The 13,362-nt window shown below is 58.7% G+C and overlaps 1 protein-coding gene across 2 annotated transcripts in view; it reads left to right on the top strand.

Annotated features, from left to right (window-relative positions):
• Positions 1-8,701: 8,701 nt before the first annotated feature.
• The window catches only part of MDGA1 (MAM domain containing glycosylphosphatidylinositol anchor 1), a gene marked incomplete at its 5' end in the record, with an annotated part of 50,487 nt that continues 45,826 nt past the window's right edge, over positions 8,702-13,362 (top strand). For both annotated transcript variants that reach the window (XM_081094438.1, XM_081094437.1), the window contains one exon: positions 8,702-8,768. In XM_081094438.1, coding sequence (XP_080950564.1) covers positions 8,702-8,768 — 67 coding nt within the window. The remainder of the gene's footprint in view (positions 8,769-13,362) is intronic.

Below are 13,362 nucleotides of genomic sequence, written 5' to 3'. Positions count from 1 at the left end.
AACTGAGACACAGAGAGGCTAAGCAACTTGCCCACAGTTGCTCAGCTAGTAGGCAGTAAGTAGAGCTGGCATTAAACGTAAGGACTTCCAAGCACTGCTATCAAACTCCTGTGATGATGGAAATATCCCACATCTGCACTGGCCAACACAGTAGCCACCGCCATAGGTGACTATTGAGCACTCAAAACATGGCTACTGTGACAGAAACGGAATTTTAAATTTTACTTTGTTTAATCTCAGTAGTTCGTTGGCCCCTCTTCTGTGGAAAGGCAGCACTAGATAGTGGTGAAGGGTACAGACTCTAGTCTCTGGAGCCAGACTCTCTCATTTGAACACCAGCGTTGCCACTGACCTGCTGTGTGACCTTGGGGGGGTGACTGAACTTCTCTGTTCCTCAGTCCTCCCATCTCTCAAAGGCTGATAAAGTTACCAGCCTTGCAGGGTGGTTGTGAGGGCAAGTGGCCTTCAGGCGTGTCATTTTCTGGTCCACACTCTGCTTCAGGTCAGCCCTGGCTTAGGGGATGGAAAGGATGAGAGATGGTAGACCGTCCTCACTGGGCTGAGTGGGAGGGTCAACTAGATTCCCCCTTTGCCCGCCAGGGGCCAGATGTGGCTCCCAAGGCCCCCAGCAGGGTGGCGTGGAGGATCCCCGAGGAGAGCCTGGGGAGCCAGATAATGAGGCGAGTTCATCAAAAGGCAGCGGGTCCCCTGGGCTCGGGGTGTGTCCAGAAGGACAATCGTGCGGGGCGGGGCCCTGGACCCTCCCTCACCCCCAGCAACCTGCGGGGGGATGGGGCAGGCCAGGCCTGACCTGTAGGTTGGGGGGCCAGCGGGGGCTGGGTGGGCTGGGAAGAGAAGGAGCAGGGAAATGAGGTGCAGGGTAGGATGCTACCAGCTTGTCCCGGGGCCGCTCAGAGCAGAGGGCGATGCAGCAGAGCCACCACGCCGCACTCTGAGGGTGGGAGGTGGGCGCCAATCCTGTCGTATTCTATGTGCATGGCGCCCCCTGGAGTTTATGCCACGCAGCGGTTCTCTGTGTGTGTGTGTGTGTGTGTGTACGATTATTCCATTGCAGATCCCGCCTCGCCCCCACCTCCCGCCCTCTCCCCACCCCCACCCCCCACCCCCCGCCGGCCTTTGCAGGGGTCAAAAAGAGGTGATGGCTAAAGGTAAAAGAATTTGCTGAGGAAGTTAAACAGAAAGGGAGCAACGAGAATCACGCCCTGTCCCTGCATCCAGCTGGTCCCTCCCCTCGGGTGACCTCATCTTCACCCTCTCCTCCCGTCCCCTCCCCCCCGCCCCCCCCTCCCCCCGACTCCCCAGCGTGTCCTTTCAAGCCGGAGAACATTTGATCCTGCTCCCAAGAGCTGCCCTGGACGAGGCGAGGAAGGCCGGCTCAGCGAAATGTGATGCCTCCCCTGGGGCCGCGGGCCCTGGGGGCAGATGCCGGGGGCAGAGCCCCTCAGCCCGGCAGAGACAGGCCGCAGTGGGGGCCACTTCCCCCTGCTGCTTCTTTACACAGGACTCCCCAGAGCATCCCGCCCCTCGCCTGCTTGCTTCCCTTCCCTAGGAATTAGCTTCCCCCCACCTGTGCGCATGAAAACACTTCTTGTTTATGCATTATTTCTGCTTGTCTCTAGTTCACAGAGTGCCTGGATAATGTGGGCCTCCCTCATCCTCATCATCCCGGTCTTGCCCGGAGCTGACTTCTGTGTGAGTCAGGGTAACCCCGCTCGGCTTGTTTTAGTGAGCAGCTACCCTGCGCTCGCCCTGCAGGGGGTGCTGTCTCTCAGGTGTCCCTCTAAGCCGGGTGGGGTGCTGTCCATGAGCCTGGAGTACAGGCGGCCTTCAGGTCTCCAGGTGCTCTGCAGTCACATGCCCACCCCCCCACCCCCCACCCCCCTACCCCCCACCCCCACCCCCCCCACTACCCCCCCGACCCCCCCACCCCCCCACCGCCCCACCTCTGTCTCCCTGGGCGGCCGGCAGTGTGAGGTGAGGAGGGGGCTTCATTGCTGGGGTGGGGCCTGTCCCCTCCCAGAGAGTGGGTTGTCCTCCCTGTGGGTGCTGACTCTCCCTTCAAACAGGCCTGGCTCCCAGGGGCCCAGGGAGACATTTGCATGAGGAGAAAAGCCCCAAATAAAACGCCAGGCTGCTTCCCTTGGGCTCGGTGGAAACTTGGATGGCCGCAGGCAACCAGGCTGAAAGGGTAGGAAGCCATCTTGCCCTAGGAGACAAGAAGTCAGAGTAAGAGGGGGCCCCCGCCCGGCGCCTTCCTTGTTCCCCATCCCCTTGGCCCTTCAGTGAAGTGCACCTTTATTACTGTTACAGTGTATGGGTTCCTACATCTGTATTCTGGCTCCGTTTTCACAGCAGGATCCATAACCCTAGGGTAGCATTCTCCTCACTTCCGCTGGGGGCCCCCGAGGGCAGGGCTGTGTCTCCCCCTCAGACCGGGGCTCCCTGAGGGCAGGGCCTTGTCTTCACTTATTGGATGTCTCCAACAGAGTGCCCATTGTGATGCAGGCAAATGTCCAGCTCAATAAATATTTGTTTAATTAACAAATAAATAGTCAAGAGACCGGACTTTTCCCGAAGATCACTTTCTTCCCAGTGGGGGAGCAGAGCTGAGTAAAAAATCAGCACTCCTTGCGCCTGCTCAGAGGGGGAGACCACGTGCTTTCAAGCTGGTGTTAAAACCAAATTACTTTTGATCCACTGAAAAGTTAAACAAAATTCCCCCTGTTCCAACATTAGCATGGACAGAGGGCGCTCGGGACAGCCCAGGGGACCCTCACGTGGGGAAAGGTGGCATCCAGATGTCTGGCTCAGACACGGCTGGCAAGGCTTTGGAGCCTGCGCTGGGGGATCTTCGGACCAGTCTAGGCCCTGCTCATTGCGGAAATGAGAATCTGGAGCCCAGAGAGGGACGGTCACACAGTGAGGCAGCGCACAATTGTGACCAGTGGCCAGAAATCGGGGAGGGACTCCTGTCTTTTTCGTACCCTCCACTCCCATCGTTCTAGGGCGGGCATTGTCAGTAACTCGCTGTGTAGCCAGCCTGTGACGATCTCGTTGCCTCCGTTTCACATCTGTAAAGTGGAGGGGGCCACCTGTCGTAACGTACCTCACAGGGACATTTTTAGGATCCTGGGTGTGGAGTTCCTTGGAAAGTTCAAAGGTGAGGGCTCCTTTGGTGACAGTTGTAAACTAATTTACAAGAGAATCCAAGTAGATTGGCCTTTCCAATGTGAGCCTGTTTCCCCGACTTACAATCTAGCCCCATCAATATTCATTCATCAATTCATGTGATAAGCATTTACTGGGCACCCACGGGGTGGATACTATAGCACCCCTTCAATCAATTCCTCACCCAGGTCCCAGAGCTCGTTAAATTACAGTCAGGTCCTGTTGTTCTGTTCGAACCCTACCATTGTTCCCATTTTACTCCACGTAAAACCCAGCATCCTGCAATGACCCCAAGACCCAAATGACCTGCCCCCTTAACCTCTGATCTCAGCTCCTACGACTCCTCTTGCCCGCCCAGCTGCAGCCACACCCTCTCACCACTGCAGGGCTTTGCACTGGCTGCCCCCCTCCCTGCAATGCTCTTCCCCCAGATACTGACGCTGTCCAATCCCTCTTCTTTTCAAGGTCAAGACTCAAATGTCTCAAATGTCAGTGGGATCTTCTCTGTACACCCTCTCTAACATTTCAGCCCTCACATCTCTTCCTCCTCCTAGCTTTAGTATTTTTTTTACCATTTAAATACTCTTTGCTTTCCTTATTTACTTAGTCTGTTGTCTGTCTCTTCACTAGAATGTTACCGCCTTGAGGGCAGGGTCTCTCGTCTGTTTTGTTCACACAGAGTAGTCCCTGGCATATAGTAAAAGCCCATTAAATATTTGTTAAATGAATGGTGAGCATATAGACAGCCTGCATTCCACTCGGGAGAGCCTGGGGGGTAAGGGTGAGGAGGGGTGGACAGGTGCAGGCCCTAGGCCACAGAGGTCTCTGAGACCCCTCCTCTCCATAGGTGTCATCACGGGATTGCATTATCACTAGTCTTGAGCAGCACGATTTATAACAGGAGTTAACTGCTTACTAATTAGCAGCTGGAACAATTAATTGGCTATTTGTTAGAGCCCGATTTAATAAACCGGTCTTTCAGCAGGGTCGTAACTCTCCCCGCTGCTCATCCCCTCCCAGCCAGCCTTCCCCACCTGACCAGAGAGTGTCTTGCCCTGAGATTGAATCGATACCTGCCACTGGATGATTTTCAGAGACAATTTCCCTCGCAAGGCAATGACAACATCCCCTCAAAGACTCTTCCTTTCTTTCTCCCTCTCCTCCTCCAGGCTCTGACTCGCTGGAGGTGAGTGAGCAAGAGGCAGAGGAGATGGGGGAGCTTTCTAGTAACACACTCTCACAACAAAAGCCCACAGCTGCCCTGCAGTGCCAAGGTCTGGCTGCTGGCTCCCTGGCCTGGCACCCCCCCGCCCCCCGACGACCCCCCCCCCAGTCAGCAGCTGGTCCCTGAGGCCTCCTGGAGCTCAAGGGCTGAGCTTTCTCTGGGGAAAATAATGGGATTTTTCCTTAGAGCATCTAGGGTGGAACCCAAAAATTGGCAGTTGGTTGCTGACTACTGAGCCTCCAGGCCTCAGGCCTCATCTGACTCAGGTCTAGTGGTCTAACTCTCTGCCCCACCCCAAAGAGCCCAGTTTGGGGCCCAGAGAGTTGTTCTCCTGTGTGTAAAGAGAATAGGAAATACTTCCAGTGAAAACACTTACGAGGCCCTTAGGCCTCTTCAGTATAGAATCAGGGGAGAGTAAGGTCATAGAGCCAAACTAAGTCGAAGCCCAGTTAAGCGTTTGGCAGCTGCGTGAGTCACTGAATCTTTGTTATTCTATGAGCATAACAGCTCGGTCTCACATAGTTGTGATGAGGATTATATAGTTACTACACATGAAGGGCTTAGAACAGTGCCTGGCATGGGGTGTCAGCTGTTATTAAGTCTCCCAACCACTCTGAGAGATTGGGATTCTCCCAACTTTACAGCTGGGGAAACAGGCCTAGAGCGGTTAGGAGTGGAAGGCAGGACGGGCTCCCGCCTAGAGCTCTTTTCCTTCTTTGTTGCCTCCCGTCATCCGACAGAGGCCGAGGGCGGGGCTCAATTGCGGAGGAGATGACTGAATTTACAGGCGCGGCAAACGGGCTGTCAAGGTATTTACACTGCATACAATTAGCTGCAGTGTATTCACACGTGGATTAGCTACAGCAAATGTTCAATCCCAGCTTGGCTCCAACTCGGTCCTCCGTCCCCCTCCCCGTCTCTCCCCATCATCAGCAGTCTTCTTTCTCCTTCCGGCCAGTGTAGGTGTTCTGAGATGACAAACTCAGGAATATGTCAGCTGAGTCCCTGAGATTCCTTGCCCCCGGCCCTCCTTCCTCCCCGCCCCCCCCCCCCCCCATGATGCACCCCACAGCCAAAGAAGAGCAATTAACTGCTGGTTGGGCCAGCTAATTGGGAAATAAGAAGGCAGTTTCCCATGACATGGATAAGGGCTCATCAACAGAGAATGGGCAAAGCCAAGGAGAGCAGCACTCAGTGTGATCATTCCCGGAAAGCTTCCTGGAAGAGGTGAGAATTTCTAGGAATTTTCAAATAATGTGAAGAAGGTGACAATAAAAGAAGCTACTCATCATTGCACCCATAGCAACCCTGGATCTCCCTGGGGCAGAAAATGGGTTTTTCTCTTTGGAAGGATGGTTGGGGGTTGAGGAGTAGAAAGGATGGCTGCACTGAGGGTATCCGAGGTCTGTAGTGTCTGGAGTACGATGGGCATTATTCATTCATTCATTCATTTAACAAGTCTTCAGCTGGTATCTGATGGGTTTGGATCCCCTATTCAGCTTTGGACCAACAGGAAAGGAAGGAGAGAGAAGGGGGTGGGGGTGAAGGAGGTGCAATTAAGAGGAGGTGGGCTGAGGATTCTTCAGATGTTCTCGGACTTCCGGAGTGGACAGAAAGGGAGCTGAGGTTTCAGCTGACAGCACGTCCCCCCTCCCCATGCGGCCTTGAATTTCTCCCCACACCTCCCCCCGCAGCGGGAGTCAGCCCCTGGACAGGCAGGAGTGGGGGGAGGCAGCTGGAAATGGGCCTGGGGGAGGAGTGATTATTATTACTATTTTTAAAAATTTGTGTCCTAATTTACATACGAAAATATTAACTCCTTTTTTTGTGTGAACATTTCTTTGAGTTTTGACAAATGCAGAGTCGGGGCACCAGCATCACAACCGAGAAACGGAATAGTTCCGGGGACTGGTGGTCGGGTTGGTAACCTCCGCGCTCGCTAGCTGCTGCGGTTGTCCGCGCTCCCACCGCCGCCCTGATACAATCCTGCGCACACACCGAGAGAAATAACGGCGACAGGTGGAGTAGGTGAGATTAGCAGGACCCGGGCGCGGGGACAGGATCGGAGGCGAGCGGGAGGCCTCCCGCTTCACTTCCCAGTAGACACCCTCCCCGCCGGCGCTTGGGAGGGGCGCTGTCCCCACCCCGGCTCCGCGAGGGCCGGCGGAGGCAGCGGAGTCCCGGAGTGCCAGACCCCAGCAGCTGGAGCGGCCCCGGGCTCAGCTGCCGGAAGGGAGCGCGCCCCTGGGGCGGCCTGGGGCGCCTGACGTCCTGAGGAGAGGCTGGATGGCGAGAGGGGCGAGCTGGGGAGCAAGGGGGATGGCTCGGGCAGCTCTGGCGTCGGAGTCCTGCGGACAAACCTGTTGGCAACCTGTGGGCCGAGGCAAGGGCAGGAGCTCCAGCCGCGCCTTCTCGGCCGGCGGCCAGGCGGCGGCCCCACTCCCTGCGCCGAGAGAGGCGGAGGTGGCCTGGGAAGGGGCGGGGGCTCGGCCGGGGGCGGAGGGACTCCGGGGCGCGCACACAGCCCTGCAGACCGACCGCAGGAAGCCTGCTCGCGCGCCTGCAGGACCCGGAGAACAGCGGCGCCCCGGCCTTTCTCTCCGACCCTCGCTTCCGTCTCGCTCCCCAAAGTGCAAAACATTTACAAAGTGTGCAGTGCCCCGCAGGCTTGGGTCCCCGGGGCGAGCGGCCGGTCCTGCCCCGCGAGCGCCATGGGGTCGGTGCGCCCGGCTCGGGCGGCCGGTCTGGGTTTGCAAGGGCGGGCGGAGAGCGAGTGTGCGCGCCGCTACCGAGCCCGCGCCGAAACCCACGTCCCTCCGCCACTGTCCTCGGGATAGATGGATCCATTTCTGCTTTCTGACATTTTCCTCCGGGGGGGGGGGCGGTGGAGAAGGGGCGGAGAGAGGGAGATGGAGGAGGGATGTGAGGAGAGAGAGAGAGAGAGAGAGAGAGAGAGAGAGAGAGAGAGAGAGAGATGGCAGTCTGCTTCCCCCAGCCCTGTTTTGTTTTCTCTAATTGGTCCTGGGGGAGGCGAGGAAATTGGACAGAGGCTGGACCGGGCGAGCTGGGCTGCCTTTAATTGGCTCCTTTTTTTTTTTTTTTTTTTTTTTTAACTGGAGGGGAATCAAACAGGAGAGCGAGCGACAAAGGGTGGGAGAGCGAGAGACCGAACGCGGGGACGCGAGAAAGGGGAGGAGGAAGGGAGGAAGGGCGGGCGGGAGGGAGGCGGGGGGAGCGCGAATGAAAAGCTCCGAAGGGGGAAAAGCAGCACAGTGAAGCCCAAGTTGCGGAGCGAGCGGAGCGCTCCCGCGGCCCGGAGCCCAGCGGCCGCCGCGCGCGGAGCCCGGCCCGGCCCCTCCCGCTCGGGGCCCCGCTGGTCCAGGCGCCGGGCGGGGGCAGGGACGATCAACTTGGGGCGCGGCGCAGCCCCGCTCTCCGGAGAGCACCGAATCGGAGCTCCGCGGCCGCGGCTAGACCGCAGGAGCCGAGCGCGGCGAGGGCAGGTGGCGAGCGGCGCCCGCGCTGCAGCCCGGGCCTCGGCGAGAGCGCGAATATTTTTCAAACGGTTCAAACTTTCGTCCTTTCCCCGCTTCCCGTGGTCGGTCTTGACTGGAACTGCTCTCCCGATTCCCGCGGGGCGCCCGGTGCGATTCCTCTCCGGGCTCCTCCGGGCTCCACTAACTTCTCCCCTCGGCCGAGTCCAGTCCACGCTGCTCGCCCGCTCCGGAGGGCCCGGGCCCGGGCTCCTTCGCCCCTGGGAGGGCGCCCAACCCGGCCCCCTTGGGTCGGGCCCTTGAGCCCCCAGCACCCGCCGCAAGACTGGAAGCCGCAGATTAACCGGACGGAGCCTGGCCTCCCGGCCCCCATCTCGGAGGGGCGTCCCCTGGGCGCAGAAACGACAAGTTTATTAGTCGTCGTTGGCCTGTTGGATCGAAGAACCGCCGCCGAAGAAGGTCCCGGGCGCTCCGTACCCCGAGAGGAGAGCCCTGGGGACCCGGGGAGACTCGGCGGCCGGGCTCCTCGGGCCGGGGCGCTGGCGGCTGCGCGGGGCGTGCGGAGGCACCCGGGGCCGGGCCCGCGCCCCCTGCGTCCTCACCGGGGCCGCGGCTCTGCCGGAGGAGCCATCCGCGCCGCTGCCGCTGCCGCCGCCGCCTCCTCAGTCTCCGGGTCTCCGTCGCCTCTCCGAGAAGGGGGAGACGCAGGGGGCATCGCGGGGCCCCGGCGGATGCGCCCCCCGCCGCCTCTCGGGCTGCGCCGCCTCGCGGGGATGAAGCACCGGCCGTGAAGATGGAGGTGACCTGCCTGCTACTTCTGGCGCTGATCCCCGTCCACTGCCGAGGACAGGGCGTCTACGGTAAGAGCCCGCGCCCGCGCCCGCGCCCGCGGCACGCACGTTAGCTCCGGCGGAAACTTTGCAAGAGGCGCAAAGCGCGCGTTGCCGGGGTTTGGTGGGGACCCCGGCGGCTCGCACTCTGGAGGGGATGCCCGGGTCCCCGCCCTTTCCCAGGCGCGAGAAGAGCGAACGAGCTGCTTCGGAGCACAGAGGCGGGTCGTGGGGTCTGGCGTGAAGCTGGTGATGCCACGGGGAGGCACCCACTTTCTCACACCCTGTCAGAGGCGGGAGTGACTCCGAACCCCGGAGAGCACCCAGTCGGCTGGCTCCGGAGACTCCGACAGACCTCAGGCCGGGGCCGGGGCAGCGACTTGCACCGCAGCCTGGTTTACCCCGGCTCGGCCTGGGGAGAGGAAGCCGAGCGCTGTGTGACCCAGAGTTGCGCGTGGTTTGCGCGAGAGCTGGCAGCCGGCACCGCCACGGAGCCGCGGGCTCGCCTTCCGCGATCTCACAGAGGCTTCGCTTCTTTTAGTCGCTTCTTGGAAACCCGAGCGGTTGCCACATCCCCCGGATCCGGAGCCTAAAGCCCCGGCATCCCTTTTCGGACCTCTCTGGAGCCAGTTCTCCCTGCCTCCGGTTCCCAGCTACAAAACCCCAGCCCCACCTTCCGTTCCCTGCGCGCGCGCGCACACACACACACACACACACACACACAGACACACACACGGGCACCGTCCCCCCAAAACACAAACAAGGCACACACCCACCCGCGACGCCTCCAAACGCTGCCTCCTGCCCGGCAGCTCTGCTCCCGCGTCCCCACGCCTCGCTCTTGGGCGCTAAGGGGACTCCAGTCACCCCTTATCCCGTCTTTTCCGTGTGTTTTCCCCGGGAAAGGTCCCCAGAACAGGCATCACGGCTCTCAGGGACCCTCCCTCTGACTTCTAGCGGTCCCGAATGCCCCGACCCTGCCGCACAAAAAGTCAGTCTCTGGGCCCAGTGGCCCCTACTTTGCTTTCTGCTGACTGCAGGCAGCCTGTGCAGGCCACTTTTTAATGAAGTGAGCCGGAGTGGGAGGATTCTCTCTTTCTGAGGTTGAGGGCGTAGTTACTGCCTTTAAGATGAGGATGGGGGAGGGGGACGGGCGGGAGAGTTTGGCCTGTTCTACTGGTGGGGGTCAGATGTTTTGTCCCTCCCCTTACATTTTTGGCTACCAGCCTCAGGTGCAGATGCTAAATGCCTCCTTCTGGGGGTGCCTCACAAGAGGGAGGGGTGCCCTGAGGGGTTTCTGGGAGGTGACTTGCTAGCTGGCTTGGGTTTAATTCCCTGGGGAGGCTGGCCTAGGCATCTGGCCAAACTCTGCTTCTTAATTAGTTTGTGTGTCTCTTACTGCCTGGCCCTTTATATATAGGCCAGAAAAGGAAAGACGAGGAAGAATGAGAGGCTGGGTTATGGGGAGGAGGCGGCTGAGTGGGTCCCAGAGGCCTCAGCCCCTCAGGGGTTGTGTGTGTGTGTGTGTGGGGGGGGGGCGCTCTTCCTTCCTCTTTCTCCCCAAGGTTTCCCTTCAGCCTCACTGTTCCTTAGGAGGAAGCCTAAAGAGGGACATCCGTGAGGCCTCCCCCTGTTTTTCACCACACCCAGGAGGTCTGTAGGGTGACTGAGAGCCCTCCTGTTGGCTGCTGTCCCCCACTCTCCTCCCTCTGAGTGCCCTTGGGCAGATCTGGCGTGCCCATCTCCCCGCCATGGCCATCCCCTTCCTCCATTCCCTCCACCTCCTCCAACCTCCTCCAGGGCTGCACGGGACACATCTTGGGGAAGCTACTCGGAGTCTAGCCCGGAACCCCCAGCAATGAGGGCGGGAGTGGGAGACAGGTGCAGTGGTCTGTGCAGACCCTGATTTCTGAGTGCTTTGGGGCCAGGGTTGAGTCATTGGCTCATCTGACCCTTTTCTGGGTGTTTTCTCCCCTCCCTGAGTCCAAGCTCTCTCACTCAGAGTGAGGTAAGTGGGTTGTGTGCATTGGGGCCAACCCCTGACTCTTGGATGCCATTCTTTCCACCTGCCCTTTGAGAGTGTGGCTCCAGGGAAAGACTGGGGCCTCGGGGGAATTGCTGGGTGGAAATTCTTTATGGTGGTGGATGGAGAGAAAGGAAGATCTAGTTTGAGGGGGAGGGTAGCAGGAGGCTACTGAGTTCCTTGTGAAGCTTTGGCCAGATGTAGCCAGAGAGAACCATCGTAGGGCTGGGGCTGGGGTAAGGAGTAGTATGGAGAGCTGGTTTTCTGCTCCCTCCCCCACTTTCCCTCTATTCACAAAGCAGATGAAGCAACTTGAGAAAGAGTGGAGTGCAGGTGAGAAATGGTCAGGCATGTCCGTCCCTGTGTGCCAGCACCCAGCATGGTGCCTGGCACACAGCAGGAGCTCAGCAAATATTTGTTGCAAGAACGAAGGGCCATGGTTTGGGGGGAGTTGGAAGAAATGCTTATTGAAATTCTTTCTTTCCCAGGTGTCTCCCTAAGATGGTTTGCACAGGGCAGTTGGACATTCTTTGAGGGTCTCTGCTTAGGGCGAGTCACAGTCTTAGGCTGGTGGCCATAGGCTGGTGGCTATAGATAGGGGGGAACTCAGGATGCAGGAGAGAGAGGAGGCTGGAAGCCCAGTGCTGTCCTGGCAGTGAGGAGGGAGGCAGTTTTTACTCAAGACACACAAAAAACAAGTGTGCCCTGGGGAGGGAACCACCGGCCCCTTCCCCTCTGCTCCCAGGCCTGTGTGGCTGAGGGAGGAGCAGATTAGCAAACATGGAAGCTGAATTGGAGAGAGGGAGGAAGACTGGGATGTGGAAGGCAAACCCCGCCATAATCTGGCCTGAGCTGGGAGTCTCTGCTGAGGCTGGTAGGAGGCAGGGGCCTGGAGACCTATGTCTGCTTCCCTCTGAGGGCCCTCTTGCCGGACCCGAGCTGCGCTGTCTGCAATGGGACCGGGGAAGCTCTCTCAAACTGGCCAGGTGGCTTTGCTCTTCTTTGGGGCACAGATGCTATAGCAGCTGAGTACCAGACCAGATGGTCCATTTGGAGCTGGTTCCCTCTTTCCTCCCAGCCTCCCAATCTCCTGGCCCCGTTTGTTGTGCTCCAGGGTGGATCCTGTAAGCTTCTTTCCAGCAGGCCAGGGGTGGTGGGCTGCCCCAGAGGCCTCGTTCTAGGCAGAGGGAGTAGCCAAGGGATGGAGGAGTATCCTTCATGAGGATACACCTGCCCTGGCTCATCTCCGCCCACAGCTGCCGGACTTCCAGCGAGGGGCGGGTTGAAGGGATTCCTCTCCCTTAGAAAAACACAACAAACCTCGGGATTATTTAATATGCAGGAGTGGGAATTGACATTATCCTTAAGACAGGTTGTTTGCAACTTACTGGTGGAAGTCAAAATATTTCACCAAAGGTGTCATCAGAAACTACTATCCTATGCTAATTTTTGTGGGAACATGAAGACAGATGTTGAATAATTTGACAAGAGCAACATAGCTTACAGAATTATCACCAAGTCAGGTGTTTTTTTTTCCCCTCCTCTGAGGGTGCGGAGAAGGAATTTCAGGAAGTGTGCCCCCCAGCGCCGCCTTCTGGGTGTTGATCTAGGTGTGGGCACTCAGGATTTTTCACTAGTTTCCACCCCAGGCCCAGAAACTGCCTGTCCAAACCGGACTCTCCCTTGGGAGAAGGCATCGCATTGGAAAACTCTAGGGGGGTCAGGGCTGACAGAAAGCTGAGGGCTTTGCAAATGTCCTCAAGAAGCCCAGGCCTCTGTCCTCCCTTCCTTCTCAGTTAGAGCAACTGCAGGAGGGAGGGGGTCTGTGTCTCCAAATCCAGGCGCTTTTGTTTGCTTTGCCAGCACTGTCTGTATCCCCCATTGAGGTTTGGCCCCTGAGCCTGCTTGAGGGCTCCCCCGTTGTGGAGTCAGACCCAAGAGCCCCCACCCCCCACTCTTAGGTTCAAGATCTGCATGATGCCTCCTTCTACGCATCTGTGCTTCCTGGCTGGTGGGGGCTCCGGAGGTGGTGGGGTTGGTTAGAGAGGATTATATTAGCCAGGAAAGCACCCTTGAGGGGGCGGCTGCAGACATACCACGGGCCTATTTGTAATTGGCCGAGCTTGGCTGTGAGCTGCTGGGGCCGGGTGGCAAAGCCTCATTTAAAGCCTGGTATTAGCTCTGCTTTGCTGGAACATGGAGGGACGGGCGGGGGGCTCCACAGGGAGAATGGAGGGAGCTAATCACAGCAGCCAAGGCCGGCAAATGAATGATGCAGGAAATCAATACCTGGGTGTGGGAGTGGAAATCCGGGCAATGGTAGCAGCCGTGGCTTCTCTGGCTGCCCAGGAGGCAGAGGCGGGCCTGGGAGGAACGAGACAGGCAGGAGTGTGGTGCACCTTCCTCTCCGCTTCACATCCTCCCCTTACTGCCCCCAGTTCTGCCTTCCTCAGCCCTTCCCACTCCAGCCTTGCATCTCCTTGTGGCGGGGCTCAGGGAGCCTAACCCACCAGCAAAGACAGGGGACCTGGAGATGGGATCTTGGGCCTCTCAGTCCTGGAAGAGACATGCCCCATCCCTACCTTGCCTCTGGCCACAGTC

Source organism: Myotis nattereri, assembly GCF_964212035.1.
Source record: "Myotis nattereri genome assembly, chromosome: 6".
NCBI classification, from domain to species: domain Eukaryota; kingdom Metazoa; phylum Chordata; class Mammalia; order Chiroptera; family Vespertilionidae; genus Myotis; species Myotis nattereri.
This window is presented reverse-complemented; position numbering and strand designations above follow the sequence as displayed.